The 18,797-nt window shown below is 37.7% G+C and overlaps 1 protein-coding gene across 1 annotated transcript; it reads right to left on the reverse strand.

Moving 5' to 3' along the window:
* Positions 1-7,766: 7,766 nt before the first annotated feature.
* Positions 7,767-8,608, reverse strand: LOC122660000 (glutathione S-transferase U22-like). The gene is made up of 2 exons (XM_043855172.1): positions 8,271-8,608; positions 7,767-8,117 (listed from the first exon to the last, which is right to left on the reverse strand). Exons 1-2 carry the CDS (start codon positions 8,589-8,591, stop codon positions 7,767-7,769), a joined length of 672 nt encoding a protein of 223 aa, XP_043711107.1. The 5' UTR covers positions 8,592-8,608.
* Positions 8,609-18,797: the final 10,189 nt, after the last annotated feature.

Below are 18,797 nucleotides of genomic sequence, written 5' to 3' on the forward strand. Positions count from 1 at the left end.
TCAGGAACTATTAAATATCACTTAAAGTTTTCATAACAAGGAAAAATGATTCATGTACTGGCATAACATAATATGTACTATCACAACAAAGCTAAGCAAACAAGGTGGAGAGCTGAAACCTCTCCAACTGTGCTTAAGCTTCTATACTTTTCTCCCAAGCCCGCAGCAGCTGGGAAAAAGGTGGCTTGAGAGCTAAAGCAACCATAAGTCTGAGATTTTGAATTGAAAGCAAGAGACTTGTGGACAAATCAATGCAACTGCTTATGTTGTGGAAGTTTACAACTTCATCGCCAGACTGTTTAGGCATGGTTAGCAAGTCCCACAAAATTTGAAATGCTTTTCTAGCAGTGGTGGCTTAGTGTATCGGCTTAAAATGAAACCATATAGTATTGTTATTAGTATTACATAACTTAGAAAATTCATAAACAAACTTTAAGCTGCATCAATATGATTTGTCTTCCAAGTGAAAATATTTATTGTAATTATTTAAACATGGATTAGTTCTTAGCTTAAATTGAGTCTTTAGCTCAAAAAGGAAGAGCAACTGGGGTTGCACCCAGGAGATGATGGTTCAAACCCATCAAGGCTCTCTTGTGTTATATGGTTTTTTTTTTTCATACACCTGTATGGCATATTTGCTTGGAATTCCTCAGCTAGATGGAAACAGCAATCTCTCTCACTGTAATCTCCATTAATTGGGTAGTAACCTCTCCCATTGTAATCTCCATTAATTGGGCAGCAATCTTTCTCATTGTATGTCTCTGCTTTGGGTCATTGTATCTTCTTCCAATCTCCATAAACGGTTCGATTATAGGTTCAAAATTGAGACCATTTAATTAAACGATTTAAATCGAATCGGACCGTTTAACACTCTAAGATGTACATAAATGTGTCGAAATCAAACAAAAACAATTTACCGAAACCAAATTGAAACCGTGAAAACATTTAATAAACGGTTCGATTATTGTTTAAGACCATTTAATTAAACGATTTAAATTGAAACGGATTGTTTAACACTCTTAGATGTACATAAATGTGTCGAAATCAAACAAAAACCGTTTACCAAAACCAAACCGAACCATTAAAATCGAAACTGTGAAAACTTTAATAAACAGTTCGATTATGGTTTCAAAATTGAGACCGTCTGATTATATGGTTTAAACTAAACCGGACCGTTTAACACTCTTAGATGTACATAAATGTCCCGAAATCAAACAAAAACCGTTTACCGAAACCAAATCGAACCATTAAAATTGAAACCGTGAAAACGTTTAATAAATGGTTCGATTATGGTTTCAAAATTGAGACCGTTTAATTAAATGGTTTAAACCGAACCGGACCATTCAACACTCTTAGATGTACATAAATGTGCCAAAATCAAACAGAAACCGTTTACTGAAACCAAACCATTTAAATCAAATCCGTGAAAGCGTTTAATAAATTGTTCGATTATGGTTTCAAAATTGAGACCGTTTTATTAAATGGTTTAAACCGAACCGGACCAGAAAAATAAAACCTAAAATATAGACCTTGTGAACAAAATGTTGAGAAAAAAACAGAAGGATAGTGTTCTTGAGTTTCTGCCATTGATTTATTGAGAATGGAAATGGAATGGAAAGGTCTCCCCAAAAGTTGAAAGTATGCTTGCTGAATGCTGATCACAACAATAGTGTTGCAAAGTATATACTTTGACCTGCTGAAATGCTGTTTTGTGATGGAGATGAGCTTCTAAGAAAAATATATCCCCAACCACCATCCAGAAGAAATTTCACCTTCGTAGTGCCTTGGTTGCATTTATTATGCCCTTGAATTTAGGTTAAATGAAAAGATTCATGAGATGATTTAGAATTCAAAAGACATTATCCAACTTTGTGCTTACAACTATTGTATAAAAATGCAATTCCAAATCTACCAGCTCCAGTTATACACTTGAACCTAAAGTTGGGTTTTCCATGTAGGATGCCAATTGAAACATGCTAATGAGGTTAAGGGAAGTAGTAAGACTCACAATAGACACAAACTGGTTTCACTAACCTGAAATTGATGTATGGTAACACATTTAAGGCATTACAGTGGAATTGTCAATGATGCATGCTAAGAAACTCTGCCACGCAGGGCCAATGATAGTATGCACGGAAGCATCAACAAGGGTAGGATTTCCGCCCTTCATGAGGGGTGGGGTGATCATTTCGCACCCCCTATGTCTACAGGGGTCACATTGCGTTGATCATGGCATCTTCATTCACTCACCACCTCTTTTTATGAGTGAAATGGTTGGGCAATGGATTTTGTTTCCTATAGTTTGAAGAAAATTAACTTCTTGAGAGCCACCAAGACCCACTGCAAGTTGAAATTTGAAATACTACTTAATCTGCTTCCAAACTCATCAAAAACTATATTTTCAGCAAGTGCGAATCTCCTGCCAACAAAAGTTGATCTATTAGTACTTTCGTTTTCAATCGAATCTTTCCTTAGTTATGGTGCTTTAGGATCCTCTTTGTAACTCCTCCTTGCAACTTAATGTTGAACGGGACATGCCTTCACATAAAAAAATGACATACATTTTCTTTATGCAACTTCACTTTGCTCATAGAAAGAAACAATTACACAAATATCGACAGGCCTGCTTGTGCAGAGAAACACATGAAGCTAATATGAACTCAAGATCTACATCTTCAAATATTTAATGCACTCCAAAAAAAATTCCAGATTTCAGCTTTAGGATCCTCTTTGTAGCTCCTCTTTGCAACTTATTCATTGATTTTTTGTTTTTGCTAGACAAGTTGAAAAGCCATAAAGGTAGTAGGGGGTTTTTATCTTTCTTTTCCACAAGGTGTACTAGAAGGTCGTTTCAACATATTTGACTATTCTTTTGAGTTATATAATGCCTACAATTGTCATTTGCACCCATGTCACAATAATTCACAAAAAAAAAAAAGAATCTTGATGGATTCGAACCATCATCTCTTAGGGAATCCCCAAGTGCTCTACCTATTTGAGCTAAAGACTCACACAAGAAAGCAAATGAGGGCAATTTTAATTGAATAAAATATGTTTCAATATGAATCCTTACTAAGATCAAGTTCTAAAAACAAGGGGGGAAATGTAAGACCTTGTCCCTTGAAGCTAAGCAATTGCAAGGATCCATTAGCATGACTTGTAAAAGTTATTAAAGAACCAATTTGGAAACAACAGAAAAATGAGACATTTTTGAGAATCCCAAAGTTCTCTACCTATTTGAGCTAAAGACTAACATACAAGAAAGCAAATGAGAACATTAATAGGGGAATTATCATAAAAATTCAAAAATGGCATATTTTAGCATCTACTTACCATTACTATTTAACAAAGACTTAACAATGCTTCAGTTCCACATCAACAAATCCAATCCACAGTTAGCCTATTAGATCTTCATTTCCAAATACAGCCACAGAGAGAGAGAGAGAGAGAGAGATGAAAAATGGTTGCAAAGAAATATGGTTCTTGCTCATTCCAAAAATAAGGAAGGGAACACACAAGTGCAGCTCAATATTTTCTACGGAGACTGGTCTCAGCCCTGCGTGTGAAACCAGCAAGCTTCACTAACACCTCCAAAGGTGGGGACTGGTGAAGGTGATACTGCAATGGATGAAGAACAGAGGTGAAGGTTAGACTGAAATGGATGAGATCGGACCCTTGATCTCCAAAGTTCAGGTGTTGCAAAACGCCCTGTTTCTGTTTCAGTTGAGAGTCTCAACTTGAGATTTGAGAGAGTGCAGTTTGGAACAGAAAGTAGGTTGCAGTTTTGCAGAGGGACTGAAGAAACAAGGGACTGGTTTGGAACACCTGAACTTTGGAGATCAAGTCTGCGATCTCATCAATTCTGTTAGCATGAGACTTGGAATGAAATTAAACAAGAGAAGACACCATCTTGCTGATAAAATCAAATCACAAAAGAGCACTCTTTATATAAATATCTTTCACATAACAGCCACATTCCATTAGGGACAGCTTCAGTGATAACAATGTTGAGGTTCAAGTACCAAAACACAACATCATAACTCATACTGGTAGTCTGGTAGCATGCCCAAGTTTACGAATTTAGATATCATAGACGGTAACCGATTCTTGAAATACAGAATAGTTGTATTCTTTATGGGGAAATGCAGGGTCAGTCCAAGGATCTCCACAAAGGCAGGGACTAGTCCTTTGCAGTTAAACCATTAAGAAAAGTAACTTCCCAACATGCTAGCAGTGACCAATCGAGACAGCATCCCCCACCCCCAAAAAAATAAGCAAAATTATGGCACATCTCTTTGACATAAAACAATACAAAGCCAAAATAATCATGTTGAGATAGAGAGAGCAATGAGTCAAATTGTTTCTTCATCAAACAAATCTAGTACTCTACAACTCTATTTTATAGCTAGAAGTAATTTAGAACTATGATATGAACACTAGAAACAAAAAGATACAAGAATAAATAAATTGAAAAAGTAAGAACTACATTAATATGGAGAACCTATACGTCCTCTCATCTGATATTTAAACAGAAATGGTAAAAAAACAAAAAAAAAGCGAATCCAGTTTGATTCATTAAGATAAAAGCAACACTCAAATTTTTTATATTCTCACCCGAAAAATGGGGGGAAAGAAGAAGGGACGGGAAGGGAAGACAAAAAACCGTAAACCCTAGATGGTAAAACTCGGAGATTACCTGCCAGCAGCGACCAATGATGGCTCGTGGACAGAAACTTTGATGACGGAAATCTTATTCTCATCCTTTACTTCTCTGTCTTTCTTTCGGTCCCCTTCTCTCTGTGCTTAGTGCGCTCTCATTGACAGACTCAAACTTGGTCTTAAGGAAAAGGAGACAATTCTCCGACCAACAACAGATGTCAGCAGTTTTGGGGAAGATGTGTTGTGCTGAATTACATTTTAGCCCTCTGTTATAAAATTTAGTTGAGTTATTATTATTTTTTTAAATTTCTTTTTATTTTCAACAATGAATGTGATTTTACACAATTATCCTCATGAATTTATATCCAATCATATCCCAGTTGTAATTCCAAGAGGGTAATTGGTGTCTTGTTATGTTTGGATAAATAATAGACCCTTGTTACGATAATAATTTTCCTATTTAAAAAATGTATTGTTTTAATCCTTTTACCCTTGGCCCAATCCATTGACACAGGATTATCCCAAAATCAAGATCTCTAATGATTGATACCAATCTGGTCCAAACGATTTTGCCTATCCGCTACCGATCCCTAAAACCACACAAGGATTTATACGATTCGATAAGATTGCCTACATCCATGATGAAATGAGATTTGTTTCACCATCACTGGAGAATAGGATTATTATCACTCGGCGTTAAGCCTCTCTTAGATTGCTTACAAAGAAAGAAACCTCGCTACAATATTATATAACAAAATCCTATATAAGGTTAATTTACGGGGGATTGCTGCCCTAGAACCCCCGCATGGACCTGCTAGTTTGTTGAGGCGCCCCGCAAGTAACTTATGTTAACCCCCGCCTTCGATCCCTACAACTTCTTAGGAGCTCTTTGAATTTAGCATAGTTATGCAAATGATGGAATAAAAGACATCAAACCCCCAACAATTTTACCAAAACAAAAAACCCACAATGGTTTCAAAAGAATTAATTTAATGGCATTCATGGGATTGTGATGCTTTGGCTGAAGGGTGGACAATGGGTTCCCTCTTCTAAGAAAGAAAAGTGTTTATATAACCTTGTCAAGAAAATTTTTCTCGATCGAATGGCAAATGTCAAATTTTGACCATACGAAACATTATACCAAGATTTTTCTCAATTTGTTTTATAATCGGATTGGCATCAAATGGGAAAGAGTTTATAAACTGGAAAAAAATTGTCCAATTTGATTTGGTTTTTAGGATTAGAGGTGTACTTATTACTATTATACACCCTAATAACCCAATTATCCTGTTGTCCATGCTGCAACAAGGAGTCGAGGAAGGAAAGCAGAGAAAAGAAGAAAAAGATCATCATCTCTCCTTTGGAGCCAATTCAGTTGCGTGCAAAATATTGTTACCCAAAAACAAAAAAAAAAAACCACCTTCAAAATATTTTTTGAAAAATCAAGAAAACTGGTAAGGGGGTTTAACCGTTCAGATCCTTTGTATCAAGATTTCATTACTTTTTACACTTGCCAAATCAAGCGGAACATGATTTACTCTGAATGCAATTCTCTGTCTATGCTAAGTAGTGAAGGTTAGAAATTCACTCGCTTTTTGTCCAACACTTATATAAATGACTTCCATTGGGATTGTGGGGTCTTACATCATTACATGGACCCGGGGTCTAACAGGTCCATTTGAAGGGTGGGACCATGAGTTACCTCGTTATAAAAATAGAATTATTTAAATGACCATGTCAAACGAAGATTTTCTCAATCAAAATGTCGCATCAATTTTTTTTAAACTCTCCTCTAAGATTAGGTGCATGCCGAATTTTGAGTCTCATCCCACCATTTCAAGTATTAAGATAAGATTTTTCCCTATTAATACGTCTTATGGGAGAGAGGATTGCCTATAAAGCAACGTGGCCCCAACATCAATACGGGGTTAATGGGAGTGTGCGTAGATTGTAGAAGCATCAATAAAAACATGATTTTCATCCTTCATTAGGAGGGGGTGGTCATTTTGTACCCCTCCTTTTAGGTGCAAGGGAAACGCTACCTTTCAGGAAAATGTCAAAAGTTGAATCCAATCGACCAGCCTTGAGATCATACATGCTAGGCCTCAGCTGAGGATGTCCTAGCCTGATTTCTAACCAGACCGAACTATTCTAGGCTTAGTCTGAGGGATAGGGATTCCTAGTTAGATATAGGTTTTCAAAAACCCTACCCACACGGTTGCATCCCTAGTTATTTGTACAAGGAAAGTAGATTAGTTAAAAATAACAAGGGAAAGAGAACACTAATTGGTCACATGGTGCGTGGCCCCTGCATCCAGGCACTGGGAAAGACACAAGACGTACTAAATGACTGCTGCTTTTTTAGGGATTTTTGCCTTTTCATGGGGGTACGGTGATCATTTCACAAGGCCATGTGTGAGCGTAGAGACCGTGCCCCACATATGACCAAGTAAAGTTCTTTCTCCCAAATAAATTTAGGGAAAAAGATCTCTACTTGGTGGTGTTTCCTACGCCCTCTCACAGGGCACCATGAGATGACGTCTCTGCCCCCTGGGTAGATACCTAGATGTGTTCACACATTGGCCCAGACGCTTGTGTAGAGACCATGCGATGAAGTAGAGATCTCTTTGAGAGAGAGAGAGAGAGAGAGAGAGAGAGAGAGTCCCTTCTATTTGATGAAAGAAGAATTCGTTGAAAAATGTTAATATAGAGGGTATTTTGAACAAGAGAAAACATCATGAAGGATGTTTTCTTCAAGTGAGAAAGTATATCAAATTCAATAATTAATATAGAATTCATGTGAAACTTAAAATTATTACATATTATTTCTTATCTATCATGAGCATAAACTATAATAAAACTTTAATAAGATAAAATTTAGCATACGATTTATTAAGGAATTAACAGTAATTTACCATGATTACAATAATATGTGGGAATTAGGACTCCCCATGATCTGATAATCTAGCCCTGCCTTACTCCCACTAACGTCTAACCTATATATAATTGGAAGAAAAGGGGAAAAAAAAAATTCAAAAGAGGAACTTTATTTGAAATCCAAGATTCTCACACTAGTGCTCCTTAGTCGTCTGCACCTGTCTTCCCATCTAATCCACACCTAACCTCTTTCTAATTTGAAGAGCGTAATCATACATCTTGAGTGAATCAGGAAGTGACTTAGCCACAGTTTCCTTCTTCTCGATGCACCTCTTGGCCCATTCAATCAACTTTGGGCACTCTGCCTCTAAGCTGAAATTGACTAAAGTCTCCAAGGCATAAAACCAGGAGTACAAGGCCACAAAACTCAAATCCAAGAACCCAAAATTGTCACCTCCAAAGTAAGCCTTGTCTCCAAGTTCTTCTTCCAAGACCTTCAATCCCTCTATGAATTCCTTCTTAGCCTTCTCTTGTTCTTCTCCTTTCGGGCTCCGCAATATTCCCCCAACACTGCTGAAAACCTGCAATTTAATTAATTCACACAAATAAAGAACATACCATGTAAATTTTCTATCCCAAAAGTTCGAATTGATAAAAGATTATTTCCTAACAGACGAATTCCAATCTCTTGCTTGCATCATAGATTAATTTGAGTAAGAGAATTAAGTAAATACCTTATTGTCGATGTAGTCAGCCCAGAATCTGGCCTGGGCTCGTTGGTAAGGATCAGAAGGCAACAATGGAGGAGCTTTGTCGTCCTTCCATGTCTCATCAATGTATTGAACAATGGCGAGAGATTCACAGATGGGTTTTCCCTTATGGATCAAGACAGGGATCTTCTTATGAATTGGGTTCATCTGCAGCAGAAGAGGACTTTTGTCTTGGAGGTTCTCTTCCCTGTATTGGTATTCCACACTTTTCTCATCCAAGGCGATTCTCACTCTGATCCCAAAGGGACTGGCCCAAGTATTCAAGAGAACCACCTCGTCTGCCATTGTTACTGAATCTGATCGATCAAGTGCAGCACAAGTCACAGAATAGAAGAAGCTTAACTAATTTGATGAGGCCAGTTTGTGTTTTTGTGTTTTAATCCATGTAGCTGAAGGGGTGTATTTATAGAGAGATTTAATTTGATCTGAAACTTAATTAGTAACAAAATTGTCTCGTCTTGCATTCCATGTTAATTTATTAGAATTCTAGAAACTTCGATCTATAGTACTACCGATGTTCATCATCGGTTGCGTCATCCATGAATTGAATAGAGCTGGTTTTTGGGGTTGGGTTGTAGAGGATACACAAATTCAAAAAGAAAAAAGAAAGAACCTTTAGAGGACATCAGCGCTGACTTCACAGTTTGATTTCGATCCAAACGTATTTCGTTTGACTCTGCCTTGCTTTGCCAGGTAATGAGATAAGGGGGGCAATCAGTGGTCATTGGATCCAAAAACCATCCCATAATAATCAATGGTAGGTCAAAAGAGTGGTGCTCAAGGTATCTATAGTGTTTTCTCTTTTATATGATTATTATATTAATTGGGAGAAAGAAAGCCACCCTGGCGTGTCTAAGGCACGCAAAATGATCATCAGACTCATCAGGGGTGCGGTGGTAATTTCGCACACCACTCTATCAAGATGGAGAGCAACGTGCGCTGCTCAACCGGGTGACATGCACTCTTCCTATTTGCCAGCAGCTTTCTGTGGAACCCAAGGTCCTCATACTCTACGAACCGGATCCCCCAGATCTACTACGGCGAGCTGCCCGTAGTGGTTTGAGTGGCACAGACACATGGGTGCATGCATTGATCGCCTTGCCCCTGCCCGAGCGCCTTGTCCAAGCAGGGATAAGGTGGTCATTACACGCACCCATGTGTTTACGCCATTCAAACCGCAACAGGCAGCGCGCCATAGAGGATCTGAATTGCTATGAACCTAGCCATATGATCGGATGCTGGTGCTGGGAAAGAAAAGTGGAGAATGAATAAAAAAAATTGTAAAGGTGGGGCAGCATCTATTGTCTGGATTGACTTATATTGTTTTGGTAGCGGTATAATAATTTCTTTTGAAGCTTGAATGGACTTTATTGTTTTTTTTTTTTTGTTTTTTTTACAGTTTGGGTAATGATCCATGGTTGTTGGTTATCACTGTTGGGCTTTATATTTCAGTCCAGTACAATAATAAAACCCCAAAATTAAGGCTCAACCTAAACCTATTTTAAATTCTGGCCCAAATTTAAATCGGATCTCAACTAATGTTGGTGGTCATAATTAAAATCAATTGGTACCGTCTGATTTCAATCTTTATACAAGGTTTCCCTTTTCATCTGTTGTTGTGTTCAAATGCTCAGAAATCAATATGTATTGATCAAGACACTCAGAAAGAAATTTTTTATTAATTCAAAAGGTTGAACATTGATTGGCCAGGGGATTGAACCACACACTGATGAGCTGGTTATAATTTGGTTGATAATATTGGAAATAACTAGAAAATAAAGGGAAAGGGAAGAAATTACCTGCCTTTGGCTCCTACTAATAGTTTCGTAGAATTCTGGCACGTACTCTTTTTACCCTTTCAGTGGAATTTGGACTCTAAGGGTATTTTGGTAATTTCTTTCTCTCTCTCTCTCTCCCTTCCTTTTGTTTTCTTAGATTTCCCCTTTTTTTCCTGATTAATCTTATATGTCTTATATTTATTATAGGAATGGCTATTTATAGCCCTCTCTTGCACTTTCATTGACGAATTTTGGTCTATTTTTCAACGAAAATCACAAGAATTTGTCAGTACATTTTAGCAAGGCTTTGGCGGCCATTGTTTCATGTTTTATCATTTTTACTAAAATTTCCAAGGGTGATAACCGGATATCCAACTGTAGGATTTCGACGATCCTTATATCGTCAGAAAGGTTTCTCCAAGTACTATTCAATGATGCAAAGATCAACCGCAAATTCTACTAAAGACATATCAAAAACTATTCTCAAAGAGGGGGTTCCATGAAACCCTAATTTTGAGAGTAAGATGGTCAAATAGCATTCATGCCAGAGCCTAAACAAGGTTCCAAAATATTGGATTTAACCTATTCCAAAAGCATTGGCTAACTTTGGAGAGGCCCCGAGCATCCGAATCACCACAGGAGTAAAACGGTCTATTGTTTGTACAATCTCCAAGGGTGATGTTGGGTTTATACCATCAATCATCATCCGGATGGATTTCTAGGGTGACAAAATTTGGCATCTACACTTAGTGCCCTTATTTTCTTTGCCAAACTTCCTTTATATTTCTGAGGAGAGGCTGTCCTTACCTCTGTTTTCACTATCAATCGTACACCATCTCCGGTAACTCAAAATATCTCCACTTATGAACATTTATATGTTACTTCTCTTGACTATTCTATCTTTCGTGTTTTTTGTTTTGTCTGTCATACTCTTCTTTTTAATAGAGAGCACAATAAATTTTCTCCTCGCACTATCTAGTGTTGTTTCCTTGGTTATGACATCGAACAAAAGGGTTATTAGCGTTATGACCTTGCTGTTGGTTGTCTCTGCATATCTCATCATGTTGTCTCTCAAAAGAATAGTCTATTCTCTAGTGCCTCTCATAGTTCTCCTGTCTTTGACTCAATTTTCTCCCTTCAACTTGACCCTATCCCAGATCTTTTCCCTCCTTCTGCCCCACCCGCTAGCTCCCCTCCTCCACCGGTTCATGACCATGATGTTCCTAGCCTCACCACTTTCCCTTGACTCCTCTGTTACTGTCTTGCCTATAGACTCATTGGTATAGACTTGTCAACTACTTTCCTACCTAATGGTCCTGACCCGTCCCTAGAATCCTTTGCCAACCCATTTCGTCAATATCCTAACCAAGTAGAAGAATAGTGTGTTCACCGTCAAGATTTTCATTGTTATTTTTATGCTCTTGTTTCTTTAAATGAACCCACCTCCTTCCATGAAGCTTCTGCTAATCCTCATTGGCAGAAAACAATGACAAATGAGCTTGATACACTTCACAAGACTCATACCTAGGCTTCGGTTGATCTCCCTCCGATAAAACTACAGTTGGATGTAAGTGGATGTAAAAGATTAAGGCTCAATCTAATGGTTCAATTGAGCATTACAAGGCTCGTCTAGTTGCAAATGGATACAATCACGAATATGGCATTAACAATGAAGAACATTTTGCCCTTGTTGCTTGATTGACCTCTATTCAAACTCAATGCTATCACAATCATCCGGCAGTGGCCTCTTTTTCAAATGGATGTGAATAATGCCTTCCTAAATGGTGATCTTCAGGAAGAGGTGTATATGAAATCACCACCATTATATCCTTATCTTGGTCATCAAGTGCGTCGTTTATGACCTTATATGGTCTTAAACAAGCTACGAACAATTGATGGAGAACTTTTGGTTGATGCAACCCTCTACTGCCAGCTTGCCGGTAGTCTTGTGTACTTGACACTCGTCTTGACATCATTTATGTTGCCCATCTTGCCAGTCGGTTCATGATTGCACCCCAGTCCACTCATTTTGTTGTTGTTCGTAGGATTCCTCGCTACATCAAGGGTGCTCTTCTCCATTGCTTACTATACTCCTCCACCTCATCTTTTGAGTTGAGGGCCTATTATGATGCTAACTGAACAAGTGATGTTACTGATCGACGTTCCACAACAGGCTACTGCTGTTTATTTTGTGATTCTTTTATTAATTGTAGTAAGAGAAACAAAGTGTTGTTCTCGTTCTAGTACCGAAGCTGAGTATCGTGCTCTATCTGATGCAACTTCTAAACTTCCCTGGTTACATTGGATTCATCAGGATGTAGGAGTGCTGCTCAAACTGGTCACAATGATGTGTTTCATGAACACACCAAGCATATTGAGATCACTAGTCATTTTGTTCGTTATCATTTGCTTCGTGGTGCTACCTACAGATCTATTTACCAAAATAGATCCTCCTAGCGTTTTTCATCTGAAATCAAGAGCCCGCTTGATAACCTTACGAGAAACAGTTTCTGGTGTTTTTCCGTTATGAGAAATAGAAAAACACCTAAAAATCGCTTGATAACCAAGTGTTTTTTGTGACTATTTTTGGAAACATAAATTAAAATTGATGCTCCCTGAAAGACTTTTGACAGAACATGTTGGACATGTTCTGTCATTTCTTGGCTGAAAATTGGAAAAGTGTGCCCGATAAAAACTCCTATATTCGTTCACTATGCTCTTTTGTAAAATTGGAAAAGTGTGCCAAACATATCCTTTTGTTAATTTTTTTTTCAAAAAAAAAAAAGAAGGGTTTAGCTTGTTTCCTAGAACAGGTTTACCAAGCGGGTCAAAAACGGTTTCTCAGCATAGAAAATGAAAAAATTGTTTTGTTGTTTCTCAGCACATAACCAGAACAGAAACACCCGTAAGGTTATCAAGCGAGCACCAAGTTGGTTTACTCTGTTCCACCTGAGTTTGTATGGAGTGTTAGTTGTATAATGTGTAATATTGTGTATATATTCCAAGTATATTTTTTTCTCCTTGTATTGAATTTTCTTATTTAGATATTGTCCTATTAAATGACATTCATGTATATTATTCCAATCTTTGTATTGAAATACTGACACAATTTAACCAGAATTATCAGCTCTCACCACGTTTTTTGTGAGATTTCAAAGAACAATTTCTCATTGGTTCTCAAATTTTTATATTTTTTTGTTTAAAAGGGTTTTACTCCCCCATATCTCTCTCTCTCTCTCACACACACACACACACAGTCACACACACGGTTGGGGTTGTTTGTGGAGAATCAGAGATGTGTTACATAGGGGACCAAGGGAGGCCCTGCCACCTTTTTCCCAGCTTCCCATCTTCATTGTCAGCCATTCCTTTATTCTTTTCCTTCCTGAACATGCCCTCCATTTGCAAAAAAAAAAAAAAAAATGATAATAATAATAAATAAATAAAAAAAAAGTGACCTCCTATTTGATTCCCATATGACTTTATAATGGGGATATGAAATCAAGATCTTCCCAATCAGAGCTCCCTAATTCTTCTATAGCGTCTCTATAGTCTTGGGAACACCATCTTACTTTTAATTATCTCATCAATCATGTACCAAATTGGAAACTTTAATTTTATTGTTTATACGTCTATTGTAACATGCTTGCTCTGGTCTCACCCTAGCAAGTTGGGTCAGCCTTTGTTTGAAAAAATTTAAGTGGAACAATCTCAGATATGAGCTGGAGATTATTGCAGGGGTTTTCGGGGAGCTTTTAGAGAAAAATGACATATTTGAGTATGCAATCATAGAAGCTTAAAAAACTTGCAACAAAATAATGCAGTTTTTCTCTACTATGACATCATAAAAAAATTACTGTACTTTTGTTATTAGGCAATGGATTAATATATAAATTTGAAAGAATTTTATCTCTTTCTAATTTGATTATTTACCTATGTTTTATAAGGTTCATGAAATTCTCAGGTAACCTATTCATGGCTCTGCTTTTCATACTATGGATTCAGATGCCTTGTTATTACAGGATTAACCCAATAACAATTAGCTCCAGTTTTAGTATCACAAAATAAGAAAACAGACACACATAACAGTGATCATAAATCAACTTAAGAACTCCAAGGGTAATGTTTTCTCAGTTGAAGTTTGCTACTTTGGAACTCAAATCTAGGAACCTTTTTCAATGGCCTTAACAAATCAAGCTTAAAAATGTAATTTTACATGTCTGAATAACCAAAAAAAGAAGCTCCTTTACCTGTTTGTACGTAAGCATAGAACAAAGATTTTGGACATCTCGGTACTTGGAGGTGAGGCCATCACGCACAACATTATCTGAGGTTGCCATGCATTCAATGCATTCACATAATGATGCTATCCCCACCAGTGTTCTTTGCAGTGCTGGTTCCAAGCCTAGATAAGGGAGTAATGGAAAAAAATAAGGAAGCCGATGTGTACCCGGTCAACAAACACAAGCAATTTTTTCCTTCCTGAGTGAACCTAATAGGAAACAAACAAATAGAGCAATATGGAATAAGATATATTGAACACAATGAAGGTAATAACCAAGCTCCCAAATCAACAACTCAATGCATCACAAACACACACATGAACACCATCGATTTTTAACTTGGAAAATCACCTCAATGAGAGGAGTAAAAACCAAGGGACAGTAGTAGTCTACCAAAATTTCACTATCTCCAAATAATGGGAATACACAAGAGTCTTCTCTAATAAATATTAGAGGTATACAACCATTCCAAACATCAAGAACAATATATCTTTGGCATCTATCATCAACAAGATGAACTCCAAAAGAGGAATTAAAGAAAAAGGAAGAGATCTCACCAAAACAGAGGCAACAAAAACGTAGTTATCAGACTGAGTTAAAGGAATTAAATCAACAATCACACCATTCAAAATGAAGAATTATGTCTTATGAATCTTCTGTTTAAAAATCAGCTCAAATGGACCACGAATGACCATCCGATTGAGCTCTCGAAGTTGACTGCATAAAGCCTCTAAAACCAGAAAAATTGTTCACATCCCCCTTTCTTCTTCCTTCTTTTCTCACACGACCAGCCACTCTATTCTGCCTCAATTAGACCAAAAATGAGGTAAAACCTCATTAACAAATCACTAGACAAAAATGCCCTTCATATGGGCTTTACCCCTAATGGGCTTCAAACAAAAACCTTTGGGCCATCCTCCACATAGAGGGGAAACCCAACCCAACAAATCTCCCCCTCCCGACTATGTGAAAGGATTCGCCATGCCGGCGATCAAACGACAAACCTCAAGCTTTTCTCTTGGTAAAGCTTTCGTCAACATATCGGAGCCATTGTGATCAGTATGGATTTTCTCAATCTCTAGCAACTTGGAATTCAAGGCATCTCTTATCCAATGATATCTCACATCAATATGTTTTGATCTAGAGTGAAAAATAGAATCCTTACCAAGGTGAATAGCACTTTGACTATCACAGAACAACACATACCACTCTTGCTTGAAGCCAAGCTCCTGCACAAACTTCTTCATCCATAGCAACTCTTTACAAGCTTCCGTTGCTGCAATAAACTCTGCTTTGGTGGTAGAGAGAGCAACACATTTTTGTAATCTTGATTGCCAAGCTACAGCACCACCTGAGAAAGGGACCAAGTAGCCTGAAGTAGACTTATGAGAATCAACATCCCTAGCTATATCTGCATCTATGTAACCAACCAACAAAGGTTTCTCACTTCCAAAACAAAGTCTCAAATTTGAAGTGCTACAAAGATATCTCATAATCCACTTAACTGCATTCTAATGCTCTCTTCCGGGATTTGAGAGAAAACGGCTAACTGTGCCAACTGCGTGAGCTATGTCTGGCCTTGTGCAAACCATGACATACATCAAGCTTCCCACTGTGGAGGCATATGGAACTCTTTCCATGTCTTTCTCTTCTTTAACAGTAGAAGGACTCTACTTGGTGCTCAATCAGTGAGTAGCAAGAGCAGAACTAACCACTTTAGCTTTTTCCGTCTTGAATCTTTGAAGCACCTTTTTAATGTACTTCTCTTGTGATAACCACAACTTCTTAGCATTCCTATCCCGATTGATTCTTATGCCAAGAATCTATTTTGCTGGCCCCAAGTCTTTCATGGCAAAAGACTTGCTCAACTGTTTTTTCAAACTGTCAATTCTTGAGGTATTCTTGCCAACAATCAACATGTCATCTACATATATTAAAAGAATAATAAAGTTATCATCAGAGAATTTTTGAACAAAAACAAAATGGTCAAAAGTAGTTTTCTTGTAGCCTTGCTCCCCTATAATTGACTCAAACTTCTTATACCATTGTCTTGGTGCCTGTTTTAAGCCATAAAGACTTTTCTTCAATCTACACACATAATCCTCTTTTTCTATGACCTTAAAACCTTCTGGTTGCTCCATGTAAATCTCTTCCTCCAAATCACCATGAAGGAAAGTAGTCTTCACATCCATCTACTCAACCTCTAAGTCAAGGTTAGCTGCTAGACCAAGAACCACACGGATAGATGACATCTTAACAACTGAAGAGAATATCTCATCAAAATCAATGCCTTTTCTTTGATGGAATCCCTTGATAACCAATCTAGCTTTGTATCGTGGACGTGAGGAGTGTTCTTCTTGCTCCACTTTATACACCCACCTATTCTTCAAAGCTCTTTTGCCCTTAGGCAATTTCACCAACTCAAAGGTGTGATTCTCATGCAATGATTTCATCTCATCTTGCATGGCTTCAACCCACTCATTCTTGTGGCCTTCTTCCATTACTTCTTCAAAACTCTTTGGTTCTCCCCCATCAATTAGTAATACATATTCATCAGTAGAATAACGTGTGGAAGGTTGTCTATCTCTGGTAGACCTTCTGATAGGAACAGGTGGTGGAATTTCTGGTACTGACAACTGCTCATAAGAATCATCATTTGTCTCAACCTGTGTGGGAACCTCATCATCACCTATATCTTGCTGATCATTATGAATTTTCTCTTCAACATGTTCTGGCACCGATGTTGGAGGAACTAGATCTAAGTCAATCAAATCATCACTATATTGAGGCACTGCCTTCTCAACCTTATCAATATCTTGTATGGTCTGATCTTCCATAAATACAACATCCCGACTTCTAATAATTTTCTTTCCAATCGGGTCATAGAACTTGTAGCCAAACACATCCTGGCCATACCCCACAAACATGCATTGTCGTGTCTTGTCATCAAGTTTAGACCTCTCATCTTTGTGAATGTGCACAAATGTTTTGCATCCAAAGACACGTAGATGATCATAAGAAACATCCTTACTTGTCTAAACTCTATTTGGCATATCAAATTATAATGGAACACATGGTGACAAATTCAACAAATGTACAACTGTACTCAATGCCTTACCCCAAAAAGATCTTGGCAGTCCTACCTGTGAGAGTAAACATCTCACTCTCTCTACCAATGTCCTATTTATTCTCTCAGCTAGACCATTCAACTGAGAAGTCTTTGGAGGGGTCTTTTGATGTCCAATACCCTATTCTCTGCAATAATCATCAAATGGTCCTATGTATTCTCCCCCATTATCTGTGCGAATGCATTTCAACTTCTTTCCAGTTTGTCTCTCAACTAGAGCTTGAAATTGCTTGAATACATCTAGTACCTGATCCTTTGTCTTCAGGGTGTAATCCCATAGCTTCCTAGAGTGATAATCAATAAAGGTCACAAAATAAAGAGAACCACCAAGTGTCTTTGTCTTCATAGGACCACACACATCAGAGTGCACCAAATTAAGTACATCTGATTTCCTTGAAGAAGGTGAGCTTTTGAAGGAGACTTTGTTCTGTTTTCCTGCCAAGCAAAGAGCACATTTTTTTAAATGTGCATTTTTCATTCCAAATAGGAGTTTCTTCTTGGACAACAACATCATTCCCTTCTCACTTATGTGACTAAGTCTCTTGTGCCACAACTCAGTTGTACTTTCATTTTTAATTACATTTACAATGCCCTTGGAAAGCTTTGCTTGCAACAAGTACAATACTGAACACTTTTTACCTCTTGCCATAACCATGATACCCTTGGTAGCTTCCATTGGCCATCACTAAAAATATTGCAAAAACCCTCATCTTCAAGTCTACTCGTAGAAATTAAATTCAAACGAATGTCAGGAACATGCTTCATATCCTTAAGAACTAATCTTGTGCTAATATTAGTTTCCAAACGAACATCTCTAATGCCAACAACTTTAGCCAAACTATCATTGCCCATCCTTACAGTCCCAAAGTCACCAGGCGTGTAAGATGTAAAGTAGTCCTTTCGAGATGTAGCATGGATGGAAACACCACTATCAATCACCCAACTTGTCTCATGACAAGCAAGATTAACAACATCACCATCGTAGACAATGAGAAAATCCTTAGAAGTGGTGGCAACTTGATCATCATTGCCTTCATCATCTTTTTTCTTTTCTTTACTCTTTTTCTTTTTTTTTTTCTCTCTTTAACTTCCTACAAAACTTCTTGGTATGTCCCTTTAGGCCACAGTGATAACACTCAACATTTGCAAACCTGTTGGACTTACCTCTACTTTTTGCCTCTATTCTTGAGACCCCGGCTTTTACTCCTCCCCTTATTCTATGTGAGCAGAGCATCTGACTGTGAAGAGGAACCGCGATTTTCTTCTCATCTCTTCATTCAAGACACTATTCTTAGCCAAATCC

This window comes from Telopea speciosissima, chromosome 4, assembly GCF_018873765.1.
Source record: "Telopea speciosissima isolate NSW1024214 ecotype Mountain lineage chromosome 4, Tspe_v1, whole genome shotgun sequence".
Lineage (NCBI taxonomy): Eukaryota > Viridiplantae > Streptophyta > Magnoliopsida > Proteales > Proteaceae > Telopea > Telopea speciosissima.

Excerpts from the sequence above, each read along its gene's own strand:
- LOC122660000 (XM_043855172.1), bottom strand. The coding sequence starts at position 8,591 with ATGGCAGACGAGGTGGTTCTCTTGAATACTTGGGCCAGTCCCTTTGGG. Across the intron at positions 8,118-8,270 it reads CTGACTACATCGACAATAAG|GTTTTCAGCAGTGTTGGGGG; the intron begins GTATTTACTTAA and ends ATTAAATTGCAG.